The sequence below is a fragment of the Dipodomys spectabilis genome, unplaced genomic scaffold (assembly GCF_019054845.1).
Source record: "Dipodomys spectabilis isolate Male_0828 unplaced genomic scaffold, ASM1905484v1 ptg000504l, whole genome shotgun sequence".
Lineage (NCBI taxonomy): Eukaryota > Metazoa > Chordata > Mammalia > Rodentia > Heteromyidae > Dipodomys > Dipodomys spectabilis.
In genome coordinates, this window is record NW_024871181.1 from 2,703,797 (window position 1) to 2,722,908 (window position 19,112).

At 42.3% G+C, this 19,112-nt stretch overlaps 1 protein-coding gene across 1 annotated transcript in view; it reads right to left on the reverse strand.

The window, feature by feature from the left end:
* Fbxo42 (F-box protein 42) overlaps positions 1 to 19,112 on the reverse strand; it is a 68,985-nt gene that overhangs the window by 35,735 nt on the left and 14,138 nt on the right. Inside the window, exons 3-5 of the mRNA XM_042669735.1 lie at positions 14,002 to 14,268; positions 12,500 to 12,616; positions 2,088 to 2,222 (exon numbers count right to left, since the gene is read on the reverse strand). Of these exons, the coding sequence (XP_042525669.1) occupies positions 2,088 to 2,222; positions 12,500 to 12,616; positions 14,002 to 14,251 (502 nt within the window). The 5' untranslated portion in view covers positions 14,252 to 14,268. The remainder of the gene's footprint in view (positions 1 to 2,087; positions 2,223 to 12,499; positions 12,617 to 14,001; positions 14,269 to 19,112) is intronic.

A 19,112-nucleotide genomic window follows, 5' to 3' on the forward strand; every position in this document is an offset into this window, starting at 1 on the left:
GGAAAAGTCCTGAGATTCTTAGATCCAATTAACCACCAGAAAACTGGAAGTAGTGCTGTGGCTCAAGTGGTAGAGCTTGTCTTGAGCTAAAGAGCTGGGGGACAATGCCCAGGCCTAGAATTCAAGTCCCACAACCGACTAAATAAATAAATAACTTAAGTAGTTTGCAGCAGGCTAGAAAAGTCCCAAAGCCACAGCTCTATTTGCAACCCCACATACAATGACCATGCACAAGACAGAAAGTGCCACAGAACATTGAGACAGATGCTCACATTGAGAAAATTTTCACATTTTATGACTTTTGCCTCCAGATATGAAGCAACATGCATTAGGCACAATAGAGACGAAGGGCCTGAAAGGGAGACTACCCAAAGTATAAAACACTGAGGCATTATGATCTATAAGATCCTAATTTTTTGGCTCTATAATCCAAGCCACTCTGGGGTGGAAATCTGTTTTTGTTTTTTGTAGTCGTGGGGCTTAAACTCACTTGGGCACTGTCCCTGCGCTCTTCAGTCAAGGCGAGCGCTCTACCATTTGAGCCACAGTGGCACTTCCAGTTTTCTAGTGGTTTATTAGAAATAAGAGTCTCATGGACTTTCCTGCCCAGGCTGGCTTTGAACCATGATCCTCAGATCTCAGCCTCCTGAGTAGCTAGGATTACTGGCATGAGCCACCGGTGCCCAGCTGGAATAGAAATCTGAATGATAATAGTTCAAGGCCACCCCAGGCAAAAGACAGTGAGACTCTCGTCTCAATAAACAAGCCAAGTATGGTGATTTATGACTGTAATACTAGCTACAAGAGAGATACAGGGAGGAAAACCACAGTCCAAAACCAATCCAAGCTAAAGTATGAGCCTCTACCTGAAAAAGGTCTAGAGGTGTGGACCACATGTAGAGTGCTTGCCTAGAAAGCACATAAGCCTGTTCAAATACCAGCATACACAAACATACATTCTCTTACATTTTTTCCTACTTTCTTTTTGGTGTGTGTCGGGGGGGGGGGGGGGGGGGGGGGAGGGATGGTTGAGGAGGTTTGTACAGATCTTGGGGCTAGAGCTCAGGGTTTGGGTGCTGTCCTTGAGCTTTTTTGCTCAAGGCTAGTACTTCACCAGTAGAATCACAGCTCCACTTCTGGCTTTTTTTCTTAGCTCAGACTTTTCTAAAAGGCAAGTCCCACCTAGTCATCAAAGCAGAATCAAGGCCTAAACAAACAAGGAATGGCCTCCAAGGAAAACCAGTTCTCCCTAGTCTTACAACTGAGTTTCAAGGCCAAAAGCAGAATGTTTGGGGAAAGCTTGCAAGCAAGAACACAACACATAAAAACTTAAGAGGACTCAATTTCTTCTTTGCACTAGCCCCTCCACTCTTACAGCTGTTATTTCAAACTGTCCTGTCTTGAGGAAGAAAGCAAAACCCTGTGCTTTAATTTAGAACCTACTCTTAAAAGGTTAAATCATAAAGAAAAAGAGAATCTAGTTTTCTTTAGCCAGAACTCTGACACAGTGGGACAGAGCAGAAGTGTACCTCCTATGGAATCTTCCCACACTTCTGAGTTGTTAGGACTGACTAGCAGAGGCATGTCTTATACACTCCCCAGATATCTGAGCTGGCAAGAACAAAAGATATTCAGCGACCTTAGCCTGGGACAATAGCAACTGTCAGTTGACTACAGTTCTCATGACTCTGTGTTCTACTGTTACCTAAACTTCATTCCAAACAGCACGTCACACCTGCATTAGAACTTGAGAAAGCCATACAGATGAATTCACATAGTAACATAGTGGTTTGGGCATGACACCAATACTAATAGTAAAGTGTGTGTGTGTGTGTATGTATATGTGTATGTGTATACACATATACACACACACACACACACACACACACACACACACACGTATTTTTTAATGCAAAAGACTTACACAAGCATACTTTTTTTTTTTTAAAGCATTTACAAAGAAGATTTGAAAAGACCTGGGGCTCCAGTAACCAACACTTGAAATCAACACCAAAAAGGAACAAAGTAGTTTCCATGTCATGTGAGCTACCTGCTAAGAAGGAAAAGATGAGCATTTCTCCTCTTACCTGAAGCCAAAGGTCGAATCCACTCTTTGCTATTTAGGTCTAGTCTCCAGAGGTCATTGAAGGCAGCATTGCAGCTGCTCTGGGTGCAACCTCCAAACACATACATAGACTGATTTGCATCGTAATAGCATGCACCTAAGGGGGAAAAACAGTGAATACATAACTGAGTTTCAATTCTGAGATTCCCCAATACTTTAATCACAGTCCGTGTTTCTCAAAACTACAATTTTCTACACATTTTTGTGCATGTGCCAGTCATGGGGTATTCTGGTGCTGTCCTTGAGCTTCTTTTGCTCAAGGCTAGCACTCTATCACTTGAACCACAGCTCCTCTTGCAGCTTTTTCATGGATGTTTCTGCATGGGCTGGCTTTGAACAGCAATCTTCAGATCGCAACCTTCTAAGTATCTAGGATTACAGACATGAGCCACCAGCACCTGGCTGTTCTACACATTGTACTTGTCCGGTACTAAACAAATTTTATAACCAGCCTCTTGTCTTCAGATGGATTGATACCACATTAACCTTTGGAAAAGCTACAAAATTTTTATTTCTGAGCACACTAAGTAAACTGATAATGTCATTAAGCAACACAATAAGTCTAGTAAGAGTACACAAGAATCAGATCAAAGGGTGTTCAGTGAAGGAAATTTCAACACAGCTGCACGATTACTCTATATCTGTATCATTACCCTGTAAAGCAAGACAGATTATGCTAGCAGCTATCCCCTAGTCTCCCATTCTTCTAATTCTCATGTTTTTGTATTTTTAAATGAAACCTGAAGTTCTAATCAACACTCAAATGATAACATGAAACTATGAAAACAATTTGAAGTACAACCAGGAGAACTTATTAGTATGGTCCTGAACTGTTCCAAAGCAACTGAAAGAAAAAGCATGGGAAGGTATTAAGCATGAAGGTATTAAGCATTAAGGTATATCCACAACTACCAAGGTGTGCTGGCTGGTACTGACTAGACAATCAACACAAAGAGAAACTTTTTTTTTTGCCAGTCCTGGGGCTTGAATCAGGGCCTGGGCACTGTTCCTGAGCTTTGTTGCTCAAAGCTAGTGCCTTACCATTTGAGCCACAGCGCCATTTCTGGCTTTTTTGTTTATGTGGTACTGAACAATCAAATCCAGGGCTTCAGGCATGCTAAGCAAGCATTCTACCACTAAGCCACATTCCCAGCACGGAAGTTTCAAGAAGATGAGGCTTTCTTAGTAGATTACTATATATATCATCACTGAGAAAGAGACACAAATAGATGAGCTATTCATTCCCCTTAAACCAGAAAGATGGAAGCCACAACCTAGCTGACATGCCTGAGTGCTGAGCTCTGCCACCTTGCCGCTCACTGGGAGGCCCACTGGGAACACATCTGTTGGGAAAGATGACCACCCTCCTTACAGATTTGCATTTACTATCTTAGATTTCAGGAAAAGGCCCCAACAAGGTCTTCCTTTCACTCCCCTTCATCATGCATGCCCAGAGGAGAAAGTGCTCGCCATTTTCACTGAACTAACAGTTGGGACTTTCATACAGAAGGAGAAAGGAAAAAGCAATTGAGGGCCTCAGTGATCACCCAGCTATTTGTGGGTTCAGTTCAATTTCACACCTATTTTTAAGATATCTTCTGAACTATGACATCACTTATTCAAGTTCAGGAAAAGGGAAATACTACTACTTTTGACTCATCCAGTGCTACTGATAAAATTACTTTTGAGATATATACTAGTTTTGGGAGTACTCTCACTTAGAGAGTACACTCTCCCCAGGTCCCTGGGGAGGCCCAGGAAGGAATCTCTACATTAGAAGTCCACGTCAGTTAAAGCAGTATTTCCTCAGTTAAATCCAGTAGTCTCAGTCAGTGGCAGTAAATTCAAATTATCTGACTGCTGACACAGCAACACTGGAGCTGCAGGCTTTTCAGAGAAAATACAGATATGAAAAAATGAAATATATGTAATAACCATCAAGCTTATACCTGCTGTAACATATTTAACATATACAAAAGTTGAAGTAGGCTTATACTACTGTTGCTTTTAAACATAGCTTTAAGCCTATTTCAAATGAGTTCTTAAGTCCATATCCCACTTCCATTAAGAAGCAGAGTCCTGGGGCTGGGAAGGTGGCTCAGTGGTAGAGTGCTTGCCTTGCATGCATGAGACCCTGGGTTTGATTCCTCAGCACCACATAAGCAAAAAGCCGGAAGTGGCGCTGTGGCTCAAGAGGTAGAGCGCTAGTCTTGAGCTGAAGAGCTGAGGGACAGCGCCCAGGCCCAGAGTTCAGGTCCCACGACTGGACCAAAAAAAAGCAGAGTCCTGGGGCTAAGAATGTGGCTTAGTGGTAGAGTGCTTGCCTAGCATGCATGAAGCCCTAGGTTCAATTCCTCAGTACCACACAAATAGAAAAAAGTTGGCTTAAGTGGTAAAGTCCTATCCAGAACTGGAGACATGGCTCAAGTGGTAGAACACAAACCCTGAGCAAAAAAGCTGAGAGGTCTCAAGTTCCTGTCCTAGTACTGACACACACACAGACCTCACACCTATAATCCAGCTCAGGAGACTGATATCTGGAGGCACTGAGGTTGAAGCCAGCTTGGACAGAAAAGTCCACAAGTCTCCATCTCCAATTAACCAGCAAAAAGGAGAGCTGTTAATGTGGCTCAGGTGATAGGGCACCACCCACCAAGCACAAGGCTTAGAGGTCAAACCCCTGTAGTGGGGGGAAAAAAAATGTAGCAAAATAATAAAAGTTCCACTACTCACATTTCAGATTTGCTATGAACTGAAAATAACCTAAAGATCAAGGTTAGAGCATCATTATAACAAAAGGGTAATTAGTAGAGCCACATTTTGACCTCCATTAAAGGAGTTCAACTCTAGATACTTTGGTTCTTTCAGATCTATCTAGAACTAGTAACCCCAACAAATGCGGCAATTCTGAACTGAACCAACTGTAACTAGGCAAAATTATATTTTCTTTTCATAATCCAGGGCTTGAACTCAGGGACTAGAGCTCTGCTTTGCTTGCTCAGCTGGTATTCTAACATTTGAGCTATACCTCAAGTCTAGCATTTTGCTAGTTAGTTAGAGATAGAGCCTTGCAGAATTCTCTGCCTAAGCTGACTTTGAACCATGATCCTCCTCTGATCTTGGCCTCCTGAGTAATAATAACTATGATGATAATAATAGCTGTTATTATGTGACAATCCAGAGCTTCAGAACAGAAAATGACAATGTTCTATAGCTTCCAAAACCTTGAATGGTGCTCTATACAATGATGATTGATAAGATGGATGAATATCATAACTATAGAGTCAAAGGCTAATTTTGTCCCCCTGTGCCTCATAGAGAAACTCTTAGCAGTTGCTCCCTTCATGTAGCAAAGGAACACAGAGCCTTTATTTCTCAAAAAGATAGCAAACATTCTTCTTCTCTATTTGGATTGAAAACCAAGTCAGCAGCTGGGCCCCAGGAGGCCCTTACCACATGTATTTTAATCCTATACTAAAATAGGGCAATCCACATTTTCCTGCTTTACTTTAAGCAAATGAAGTTTTCTGGAAGAGGAAAGTAAGGACTGTAAAGTACATAAACCCAGCACGTTTCATATACAACTGTACTCTCCCTCCCTCCCTCTCCCCCTCCTTACCCTCTCTCACTTTGGGGGGAGACATCTACCATAAGGCTTGAACTAAGGGCCTACACAGTATCCCTGAGGTTGTTTTGCTCAAGGCTAGGACTCTACCACTTCTCAACTTCTTCTTTTTTTTTTTTTTTTTTTTGCCAGTTTTGGGGTTTGAACTCAGGACCTGGGCATTGTTCCTGAGCTTTTGCTCAAGGCTAGAACTCTACCACTTGAGCCACAGCACCACTTCTGGCTTTGTTTATGTGGTACTGAGGAATTGAACCCAGGTCTTCATGCATGCTAGGCAAGCACTCTACCACTAAGCCACATTCCCAGCCTACTTCCATTTTTTAACAGTGGCTAACTGGAGATAAAAGTCTCACAGATTTTCCTGCCCAGACTGAATTTGAACACCACTCTTCAGATCTCAGCCTCCTGAGTAGCTAGGATTATAGAAATGAGCCACCAATGTTCAGCTACAGTTGTATTTTCAATGACCAACTATCACACACCAACAAGGCTGGAAAATGGGAGTCAATTTAGCCAACTATGTTTAGAACTCAAATATAATAGAATGAGAAAATTATCAGTAACATACTCAAGTATCTTAAGCATCCTGCCTAACAATGCTTATTGTTTGTTTATTTTTATTTAAGACACTTAGATGCTGAACTTAGTGTAAACACTCAAGTTCAAATGGGCCTTTTAGAAAAAAATTAATAATTTTAACAGTTTTCAATTAGTCATTTTTCCTTCCTCTCAATTTTCCTTCTATTCAAGTTCTCCACCCATGTAAGTGGTTTTCTTTGAGAACATCTAGACTACTTCAATATGCTATGTAAAGTTATGGCTCACAGGCCAGGTGTGGAAGAATTTGCTGTGGTCGTGGCACTCAGGAGACAAAAAAAGGAGTATCATGAGTTGGTGGCCAGCCTGGGTTAAACAGCAAGCCCTGTCTCAAGAACACAAAGGCAGGGTAGCTTAGTGGCAGAGAGCTTGCCGAGTATGCATGAAGCCCTGGTTTCGATTCCTCAGTACCACATAAACAGAAAAAGCCTAAGTAGCGCTGTGGCTCAAGTGGTAGAGTGCTGCTGTGGCTCAAGTGGTAGAGTGCTAGCCTTGAGCAAAAAAAGTTCAGGAACAGTGCCCAAGCACTGAGTTCAAGTCCCAGGACTAGGAAAATAAACAAAAAAACACAAAGTCTTACGGATATAGCTCAATGGTAGAACACTTGCCCAGAACATTGCAAGACTGGGTTTAATCTGCAGCAAATCAGTAAAAACAATAACAACAACAAGTTCTGGCTGGGGGCTGGAGGTATGGCTCAAGTGGTAGAGCTCTTGCCTAGCAAGCACGAGGCTCTCAGTTCAAACCATAGTACAACTAAAATGAATTTCAGGAGACTGAGATCTGAGAATCAAGGTTCAAAGCCAGCTCAAGCAGAAAAATCCCTGAGATTCTTATCTCTTATTAACCAGTAAAAAGACAGAAATGGAGGTATGGCTCAAGGGGTAGGGTTGCCAGGCTTGAGGAAAAAAGCTAAGCAATAGTAAAAGGCCTTGAGTTCACATCTCAGTATAAGCACATATAATCCCAGCTATTCAGCATGCTAAGATTTGATGATGGAAGTTTGAAGCTAGCACAGACATGAAATTCATTGAGACTCTCAGCTCCAGTTACCTAAAAAAAGTTAGAATTGGAAGGGTGGTATTTCCAATCATAAGCAAAAAAGCCAAGTGAGAGCTCTGAGTTCAAGCTCTAGTACCAGCACACATTACAGTACAAATACCAACCCTATGTAAGAAATATTAGGACTAGAGATTCCAGTTGAAGTAGGGTTTAATTGTTCCATGAATTATTACAAGATATATATCTCAAATTACTATTTAACAATCCCTATTCAAAGACAAGTCAATATTCATGATTAATTATATCACATCAAGATAATTCTTCATAATTCAAAATACTTCTCTATTTTTCCCTTTATTCTTTTTGTGCCAATCCTAAGGCTTGAACTCAGGGCCTGCATGCTGTCCTTGAGCTTTTTTTTGCTCAAGGCTTGCACTTTATCACTTGAACCACAGCTCTACTTCCAGGTTTTTTGTTTTGTTTTGTTTTGTTTTTTTTTAGTAATGGCAATCAGTCTCCAGGACCTTCTTGCCTAGACTGGCTAGGATTACAAGCGTGAGCTACTAGCACTGGCTTCAAAATAATTTTTGTTTGTTTTTGTCAGTTGTGGGGCTTGAACTCTGGGCTTGGGCACTGTCTCTGCACTCTTCAGCTCAAGGCAAGAGCTCTACTGCGTGAGCCACAGTGCCACTTCTGGTTTTCTAGTGGTTTATTAGAGATAAGAGTCTCAAAGCCTGTATGATGTTGGTATATGTGGAAGGGAAGGGAAGAAACAAATTGTTAAAATGGGGATACAGGAGGACCCATTGCAACAATGAGATGTACAAGTCGTTATGTCGAAAAACAAACTTTACAACTTTAGTGGGGGAGGGAGGATACGAAGGAATGGGAAGGAGAAACAAAGGAGGAGGCTACAATAAGAAATGTGCTCATTATCTTACCCATGTAATTGTAACCCCTCTGTACAGTATTTTCACAATAAAAAAATATATTTTTTTTTTAAAAAAGAGTCTCATAGCCTTTCCTGCCTAGGCTGGCTTTGAACCATGATCCTCAGATCTCAGCCTCCTGAGTAGCTAGGGTTATAGGTGTGAGCCACTGGTGCCTGGCTTCAAAATAATTTTCTACTGCACTACAAGCAGTTCAAATGCAATGTCTTTGAATAATTTCCATTTTCATGGTACATGGAGTATTCCCTATAGGCTCTTAGAGCAAATGTTACATTGCAACTTTTTTACTTGCAGATGTTAAATACTCTTTTGTTTACCCACTTGTCTCCAGGGAAAGGGCCTGAGGCATTTATCCCATGCTAAAGAGAATATGCTGTCCTGCATTTCACTTTTACAAGCCAGAACATATTTGATAAAGTCTTATTACGTAACTCAGGAACAGTCAAGAATGGTTATCCAGTCTAGGCCTGTTGGCTCCTGCAGGAATAGGACTGGCAATATGTGGAACTCCCTGACCATATTAGAAGAACAAATACTAAAAAGCTTTCCCAAGTATGATGCTGGGGACTCAATAAACCTGAAAAGGATATTCCATGTCAATCAAGGCTCACATGATTAGCAATACAAATTCACCAAAAATTAGGAGAAATTACCTTTTCACATCACCAGCTTTTTTTTTTTTTGGCAGTCCTGGACTTGAACTCAGGGCGTAAGCATTGTCCCTAAGCCTCTTTGTGCTCAAGGCTAGCACTCTACCATTTGAGACACAGCACCACTTCCAGCTCTTCCTGAGTAGTTTTAATTGGAAAGAGTCCCATGAAATTTTCTGCACAGGCTAGCTTCAAACCATGATACTGAGATCTCAGCTTCCTGAGTAGCTAGGATTACAGGTGTGAGCCACTGGCACCTGGCTCTGCCCTGTTTTGTATGTGTGTGTGTGTGCCAGTCCAGGACTTGAATTTGGGACCTGGCACTGTCCCTGAGATTTTTACCTCAAGGCTATCACTGTACCACTTGAGCCATAGCTGTACCTTTGGACTGTTCAGTGGTTAATTGGAGATAAGAGTCTCAATAGACTTTCCTGCTGTAGCTGGCTTCAAACCTCCATCCTCAGATCTCAGCCTCTTGAAGAGCTAGGATTGCAGGAGTGAGCCACTGGTGCCTGGTTTTGCCTGCTTTTTTTTTTTTTTTTTTTTTGGTCAGTCCTGGGGCATGAACTCAGGGCCTAGGCACTGTCCCTGAGCTTTTTTTGCTCAAGACTAGCACTGTACCACTTGAGCCACAGACTCACTTCTAGATTTTCCTGTATATATAGTATAGGCAATGTAACCCAGGGCTTCATGCATGCTTAGGCAAGCTCTCTACCACTAAGCCAGCCACATTACCAGCCCCTTTGCCTGCTTTTCTGTCCCAGGCTTCTTCTATCTAGAAAAGCCTGTACTGCACACTTCTTTGCTGTGCACTATTGTTGTTGACATTTACTGTTCTTGTAATCACAGTGTTCTTCACTGCCAAGCACTCACAGTTTAGAACAGTGACGTTTCATGAGTGCCCTTGTCCCCAGAGGTCCAGGAATCACACTTGGAGATTCACTGCTCTAGGCACTCTACAACAGCACAAGTAAAAATAGCTCTTTGAGAGAACTAAAAAACACGGCAATATCTTGGCCTGTTTCTTCAACCTATTTAGATCCAATTCAAAAACAATGAGTTATATTTATTGAACATCTGAATATAGAAGAGTAAAACATATAGGGTAATTAACTGCTAAGATGATCCTTTATGATTCTCATCTTGTTATTTATATCCCTGTTCAAGCCAGTATGACTAAGAGAACAGAAAAGAGATGTACTTGCTTCTGAGATTACACTGCAAAAGATACCATATAGGTGTCTGTCTCTTTCAGATCATTTGTTCTGTGGGAACCTTTAGCTGTCACGTTTGAGCAACTCTATGGAGAAGTCTATGTAGTAAATAATTGTGACCTCCTGTCAATAGCTACTTTAAAAAACTTGGAAGCAGTTCCCTGTCCCTAGTTAAGCCTTCAGGTTACCATGACCATGGCCAAAAGATTGATGGTAGCCTCACAAAACACTCTGAGCCAGAATTCCCTGATAAGCCACTCCCAAATATCTGACCCTCAAAAACTCTGAGATAAGTAATGTATTGAGCTTTCTTTATGAACAACCACTAACATCACACCTGTTTAAGATACACCATACACTTCTCATTTTTTTTTTTTTGGTTAGTCGTGGGTCTTGAACTCTGTGCCTGGGTGCTATCCCTGAGCTCTTCAGCTCAAGGCTAGCACTCTACCACTTGAGTCACAGCTCCACTTCCAGTTTTCAGGTGGTTAATTGGAGATAAGAGTCTCAGGACTTTCATGCCCATGCTGGCTTTGAATCGTGATCCTCAGATCTCAGCCTCCTGAGTAGCTAGGATTACAGGCGTAAGCTACCAGCACACAGCCCACTTCTCACTTTTGATGGAAGGAAATGAATCACTAGTGGACTAGGACATTGTCTAGAAAATAAAGACTTAAAGAGCTAGGGGTATGGCTCAAGAGATAGAATGCCTGCTTAGGAAATGTAAGGTCTGAGTTCAAACCACAGTACTGCCCAAAATAAGTAAGTTAATTGTCGATTAAAAGATTTGAATTATGTAAACTTATTAAAACATTTTCTTTTCTTTCATTCTTTTTTTTTCTGCTGGTCCAAGGGCTTGAACTCCAGGCCTGTGCACTGACCTTGACTCTCTTTGTGCTCAAGGCTAGAACTCTACCACTTGAACCGCAGTGCTCCTTCTGGTTTTTTCTGAGTAGTTTTATTGGAGATAAGAGTCTCAGATTTTCTTGCCAGGACTGGATTGGAATTGGGATCCTTAGATCTCAGACTCCTGAGTAGCGAGGATTACAGGTATGAACCACCAGAGTCCCGTTTAGAATGTTTTCTTTTTAATTTTATTATGAAAACTTGTTTTATAATCAGTACCCTTCACATTCAAACTTTTTGTAACTCCAGTCAAATTCTGTGTTCATGAAGTATAAAATACTATGTTAAAATAGTGATCTTAAGATTTAGTGGCACCAGTGTGCACCACCGGGTACCAGTGGCTCATGCCTGTAATCCTAGCTACTCAAGAGGCTGAGATCTGAGGATCATGGTTCGAAGCCAGCCCTAGCATGAAAGTTCTGAGATTCTTTTTTTTTTTTGGGGGGGGGGGTCGGGTTGTGGGGCCTGAACTCTGGGCTTAGACGCTGTCCCTCAGCTCTTCAGCTCAAGGCTAGCGCTCTACCACTTGAGCCACAGCATCACTTCCGGCTTTTTTCTTTTTGCTTATGTGGTGCTGAGGAATCAAACCCAGGGCCTCATGCATGCAAGGCAAGTGCTCTGCCACTAAGCCACCTTCCCAGCCCCAGCTCTGAGATTCTTATCTCCAATTAACCACCAGAAAACTGGAAGTGGCACTGTGGCTCAAGTGGTAGAGTGCTAGCCTTGAGGTTGAAGAGCCCAGGGACGTGTCCAGGCCTAGAGTTCAAGCCCCACAACCGACAACAACAACAACAAAAAGATTTAGTACCAAGCCATGGCTATTCCTGTTTCCCCTCACATGATGTTACATGTTTAAAATTCTAAGCAGAACACCTTGAATTCTCTGGAATGCAGAGAAAGCCAAACATCAAATTATTCACAAAGCTGGGCACTGGTGGCTCATGCCTAAAATCCTAGCTACTCAGAAGGCTGAGATCTGAAGATCACGGTTCAAAGCCAACCTGGGCAGGAAAGTCTGTGAGACTCTTATCTCTAATAAACCACTAGAAAACTGGAAGTGGTGCTGTGGCTCAAGCGGTAGAGCACTCTCTCTGAGCTGAAGAATGCAGGGACAGCACCCAAGCCCAGAGTTCAAGCCCCACAACCGAACCCAAAAAAAAAAAAAAACTATTCACAAAGCATCAGCTATTTATTTTTGTCATTTCTGATCTTGAATGCAGGGTCCCACCTAGGCCAGAGTTCTTTCAGTGATCTACATCCAAGCCCTTACAAGAGGCTTAGGCTTACTTTTTCATAATTCTGATTATAAACTTAATATAAATTCCCATTTTATATTCTCTGCATTAAAAAGCAGGACAAGATTAATTAATCCAAATCATTTCTAGAAACCTGGGCATAACAGGGATTTTTTTCTCACGGCAAATACTTACTGTGTGAGAACCGCTGAGTGATGGGGGTCCCAGGATAAGGGTAGGTTCGGCTCTCCCACTGAATGTTCCCCTCCTGGACAGCCTTCATGAAGCCATGGTAACACTGGTGCGCTACACCTAAAGACAAAAGGAACAAATGCCTTAGCCTGGACATGTAGCTTGTAGATAAAATTATCTGAACTGTCTTTTCACTACTTCATAAATTTTTTTGAGGAAGTCTAATTTCATTTCATTTTTATTCAGTCATAGAAGTCCAAAATTTCAGAATTATATTTTCAAATCAGAATCATAGAATTTCAAAACTGGAAGATACAATCCCTTCATTTTACTGAGGTTAGGTAACTTGCTCAAATTAATTCACATTATAACTCTGGTCCCCTTTAAGTTATACCATCAAGATAACCAACATTTTTACTTCCAAGTTTTGTGACAAATATAATGAAACAGTGTATGTAATAAGACATCTACTTAAGCCATGTGCTGGTGGCTCATGCCTATAATCCTAGCTACTCAGGATGCTGAGATCTGAGAATCATGGTTCAAAGCCAGCCTGGGCAGGAAAGTCTGTGAGAATCTTATCTCCAATCAACCACCAGAAAACTGGAAGTGGCACTGTGGCTCAAGTGATACAGAGTGCTCACTTTGAGCTGAAGAACTCAGGGACAGTGCCCAGGCCCAGAGTTGAAGCCCCACAACAAATATCCATTGTTAGACCATAGTAACCAAGCATTAAGCAAGGACATGGTAAATTAGCTTATAACATTCTAAGATGATGAATTTCTGCCTAAGAAAAGGTTTTTAAAAAGTAAGCTTTCTGTCAGGCACAGGTGCCTCTTGCTTGATTAATCTTAGCTACTCAGGAGAATGAAATCTGGGGATTGCAGTTAAAAGCTAGTCAAGGCAGGAAAGCCTATCAGACTCTTAATTCCAATTAACCAACAAAAGCTAGAAGTGGAATTGTGGCTTAAGTGGTTAGAGAGCTAGACTTAAGCAAAAAAGCTTAGAGACCCTGAGTTTAAGACCCAAGACTGGCACTAAATAATGAATAGTAAACAAACATTAAAGTAAGAAGAGAAGAAAAACATGTTACCTACTAAATTTTCATGACTGCAGTATATTTAAGGGCAAAGAAAAGGAAATAGGGAGTTTAAAAATGAATCACTCAACAAAAACTAAAAGAGTCGAGCGCTGGTGGCTCACGCCTGTAATCCTAGCTACTCAGGAGGTTGAGTTCTGAGGATCACGATTCAAAGCAGGCTTGGGCAGGAAAGTCCTGAGACTCTTATCTCCGAGTAAACCAGAAAACCACAAGTGGCGCTGTGGTTCAAGTGGTAGAGAGCTCACCTTGAGCTGAAAAGTAAAGGGACAGACAGCACCCAAGCCCAGAGTACGAGCCTCATGACCAACAAAGAGAGACAGAGAGAGAAAGAGAGAGAGAGAGAGAGAGAGAGAGAGAGAGACAGGGAAAAAAAAACCTAAAAGAACTTCTATTTTCACAATACCTTTGATAAGTCGGTACCACTGTTTACAGACAAGAGCAGCAGTTTTGTGCTCCTGATATGGTGAGAGGAAGGACAAGATGTACTCCAAAACCTCTTCTGGTAACTCAGACATGGACCTATTGTGTCTAGCCTCTTCAACCTCCAGTTCAGGCTGTGGGTCCTCATCTTGCTCCATTGTCCCTTCCAGCACAGTTTCTTCTTGGTCCACAGCCATAAAACTGTCATCTTCACTGTCCGAGGAGCTGGCCATGACATCCCACTCCACAGCTACAGGTAAACAACAACACCAGTATATGACTGTCAGAAACTCAGAGAAGACTCAGCAAACAAAAAAATCCCTTCCCACACTTGGTAGGAAATTTTTCCAGAACTCTCCCACACTAGTTGGGAGCCATCTTAATGTCACAGGTAGCAATCAAACACCAACCTGTCAAACAGAGGCTTTTTTTTTTGGCCAGTTGTAGGGCTTGAACTCTGGGCCTGGGCGCTGACCGTGAGCTCTTCAGCTCAAGGCAAATGTTCTACCACTTGAGCCACAGCACTACTTCCAGTTTTCTGGTAGGTAATTAGAGAAAAGAGTCTAACCAACTTTGTTACCTGGGCTGGCTTTGAACCGTGATTCTCAGATCTCAGCCTCCTGAGTAGCTAGGATTATAGGTGTGCGCCACTGGTACCCAGCTTAACTAAGGCTTTTCATGATACTTTTTTTTTTTCTCTCCACTAAAAACTAGAATGAAGCTGGGCATTGGTGACTCACGCCTCTAATCCTTACTACTCAGAGGCTGAAATCTGAGAATCTCAGTTCAAAGTCAGCCTGGGCAGGAAAACCTGTGACTCTTATCTCCAATTAACTACCAGAAATGGGAATGACTCCGTGGCTCAAAGTGGTAGAGCGCTAGCCTTGAGCAAAATGAGGACCCAGGTCCTGAGTTCAAGCTTCAATAAGCCCACCAAAAACAACAACAACTGGTATCCAAGTTCTGGTATAACTGTAAAACTGAAAACTCTTCTCCCATCATTCTTACAACTATAAGCCTGACAGATGACAAATGGATTAAGGTAGCCTCCTTTGGCCAGTAACAATGATCTAAGACTTCAAACTTAGGAAGAAAACTAACTCTGGATCCTGCAAAGAGAACTAGAACATTGTGTGGATAGGAATTAAAAAATGATTGCAATCTTAAACTGGTACAATAGCTCACACCTATCATCTCAGAATTTGGGTTGAGGCAAGAGAACCAACAATTTGAGATCAGCCTGGCCTACACAGCAAGACCTTATTTTAAAAAAATAGGATACAGGCACTGGTGGCTCACACCTATAATCCTACCTACTCCGGAGGCTAAGATCTAAGGATCACAGTTCAAAGTGGCAAGAAAGTCTATGAGACTCGTATCTCCAACTAATCTCTAGGAAGCCGGAAGTAGTACTGCGGTTCACACCCTTGAGCAAAAAGAGCTCAGGGACAGTACCCAAGTCTTGAGTTCAAGCCCTAGAACTGACAAAAAAAAAAAAAAGGAAAAAAAATAAATATCAGTTTTGTACTGGCAATGTAGCTCAAGAGATAGCTAGCACCTGCCTAGCATTCTTAAGATCCTGATTTGAGCTAGCACCAAAAAGTTCTTCTAGCTTTAATGCAAGACAATTTGCTGAATGATAAATGTTCTAAGAATAGGCCTAATTGGCTAAAATATCAAGCATAAAGTATATTTGCAATAGAAAATATCAGAAAGATGGGAACTGGCATCCTAGCTACTCAGGAGGATGAGATCTGAGGATCATGATTCAAAGCCATCAAGGGCAGCAAAGTCTACTAACCACCAACTAACCAACAAAAAGCCAGAAGGGGGGCTGTGGCTCAAATGGTAGAGTGTTACCTATAAGCAAAAAAGGGCCAGTGTGTCCAGGCTCTAAATTCAATCCCCAGGACTGGTACATAGAATACATGGGTGCACACACACACACACATACACACACACACACACACACACGCACACACAGATATAATACAGACTATGGAAGACAATTTATATTACTACTTCCCCCAAGCAGAATAAATCTGTTTGATTCAATAAAACAACTTACTCCCTTTCCAAATCTTCTAAAAGTACAATTAGCAAGCTCAACAAAGGCATCTGCATTGTTGCAATACCCATCTTACTGTCTGCAAAAACACCAGACCTGTTCCCAAGGGCATGTTTGCAAGCTTAGTCCTGGACACTGATGCCAGAAACACACAGGAGTGGGCTCAGATACAATTTCTTGGTAATAACATGCTCTGTACCAATTTACATGGCACTTCATTTTCACTTCCATGAGTAATGAAATCATCACTCACAGTCCCTAAGGACACAGAGGCATTTTGAAGCTCTGAGTTTTGTTTTCATGCCAAACAGAAGCCCTACAAAACATTTCATTTGTAGTATATTAACTCAATCAGTGGTTTTCATAAAACTTTAAAAAAAATCTTCCTAGAACAAAGAAACTCACTGAAGGTAACTGAGTAAGAGAATAAGAGACAGGGAAAGAGAGCACTAGATGAGGTTAATCTGCCTAAACTATATCTGCATGTGTGAACTGCCATGATGAAATCCCTTTATAGAATACATGCTAAAAAACGTCTTAAAGCTGGGCTGGGAAGGTGGCTCAGTGGTAGAGCGCTTGCCTTGCATGCCTGAGGCCCTGGATTCCATTCCTCAGCACCACATAAGCAAAAATAGAAAAGCCGGAAGTGGCACTGTGGCTCAAATGGTAGAGTATTAGCCTTGGGCTGAAGAGCTGAGGGACAGTGCCCAGGCCCAGAGTTCAGGCCCCACAACCGAAAAAAAAACAAAACAAAAATGTTTTAAAGCTGGACAAGTAGCTCAAGCCTGTAATCCTAGCTACTTGGGAGATGGAACTCAGGGGAACGTGTTTGAGGACAACCCAAGATTCCATCTAGACTAATGGTTAGGTGCAAAGGTGCCTTTAATCCTAGCTGCAGGGGTAGTGGGGAGAAGGGCCAGGGGGGCATCAATGACACAATGCCAGTTGCACAACTGTCTTCCCTAGCAACATAGGGCAGCACAAATAGATTAGAACTATCACAGCCCAAGCTGGGCACCGGTGGCTTACTCCTGGAATCCTCGCTACTCAGGAGGCTGAGATCTGAGGATGATCGCAGTTCAAAGCTAGCCTGGGCAGGAAAGTCTGTGAGACTCTTATCTCCAATAAACCACCAGAAAACAAGAAGTGGCATTGTGGCTCAAGCAGTAGAGCACTCACCTTGAGCTGAAGATCTTAGGGACAGTGCCCAGGCCCAGAGTTCAAAAAAAACAAACTGACTGACAAAAAAAACAAACAGAAAAACAAACTATCACAGCCTAGGCCAGACAGCATAAAACAATACCCTACCTCGAAAATAACCAATGCAAAAAGGACTAGAGGTGTAACTCAGTGTTATCTTTCAACCAATTATGAGGCCCTGAGTTAACCCTTAGAATCACACACACACACACACACACACACACACACACACACACACACACACACACACACACACACACACACACGAGAGCCAGCACTGGTAACTCAGTGTTATCTTTCAACCAAGTATGAGGCCCTCAGTCAACCCTTAGAATCACACACACACACACACGCACGCACGCACGCACGCACGCGCGCGCATGCCCTCGCACCAGCACTGATGACTTATACCTTATACGTACTAGCTACTCAAGAGGCTGAGACCTGGAGAATCAAGATTTGAAGCTAGCCTGGGTAAAAAAAAGTCTTCAAGTCTCCTTCTCTAAAACAACCAGCAAAATGTTGGACTAAAGGCATGATTCAAATGGTAGAGTACCAGCTATGAGTAATAAGCCAAGCAAGGTTGTGAGGACCTGATTTCAAGTCCTACTTCTGGAAGAAAAAAGAAAAAATGGGTTGGGAGAGGAAGAAGAAAGAGCAAGTGGGGGCTGGGAAAGTGTCTTAGTGGTAGAGTGCTTGCCTCGCATGCATGAGGCCCTGGGTTCGATTCCTCAGCACCACATAAGCAGAAAAAGCCAGAAGTGGCGTTGTGGCTCAAGTAGAGCCTAGTGCTCAAGAAGAGCGCTAGCCGTGAGCTGAAGAGCTGAGGGACAGCACCCAGGCCCAGAGTTCAGGCTCCACGACCAACAAAAAAAAAAAAAGCGCAAGTTGAGTATGATGGCAGTACATATGTGTATATATGGCAATGTCACAACAAGCCCAGTGCTGGTGATTTACTCCTGTTATTCTAGCTACTCAGGAGGTTGTGATCTGAAGATCAATATTCAAAGTCAGCCGAGGCAGAAAAGTCCATGATACTCTAATCTCCAATTGACTACAAAAAGGTGGAGGAAGTAGAGGTCTTGCTCAAGTGGGAGAGTGCCAGCCTTGAGCAGATAAACCAAGTGAGAGCACAAGACCTAAGTTCAAACACCAGTAATAGCACACACACAAAAGGAATTCCAGCATGGCAATAAAATTATGTACATAAAAGCCATTGAGGAATTTTAGTACCATACCTGATTTGTGCATTTGTTTTCTATACAACTAGGTATCTGTCAACTAATTGGAAAAAAACACATCTTTATTAAAGTTGAAATATGCTTAGTTCAGTTAAAAGGAAACAAAGCATTTAAAAATACAGTCAAGCGTTGGGCTGGGAAGGTGGCTCAGTGGTAGAGTGCTTGCCTTGCATGACTGAGGCCCTGGGTTTGATTCCTCAGCACCATGTAAGAAAAAAGCTGGAAGTGGTACTGTGGCTCAAATGGTAGAGTGCTAGCCTTGAGCTGAAGAGCACAAGAACAGTGCCCAAGCCCCCACGACTGACCAATAAAAAGAAATACAAAGTTCTAGCTGGCACTGGTGGCTCATGCCTATAATCCTAGCTACTCAAGAGGCTGAGATCTGAGGATCCTGGTTCCAAGCCAGTCCGAGCAGAAAAGTTCATGAGACTTTTTTTTTTTTTTTTTGGGGGGGGGGGGGTCCGGTCATGGGGCCTGAACTCTGGGCCTGGGCACTGTCCCTCAGCTCTTCAGTGTGGCTCTTTGCCTGGTCTGGACATGCACTTGGTTTCAATCCTATTTGAAAGTATTTACATCCCACAGCTA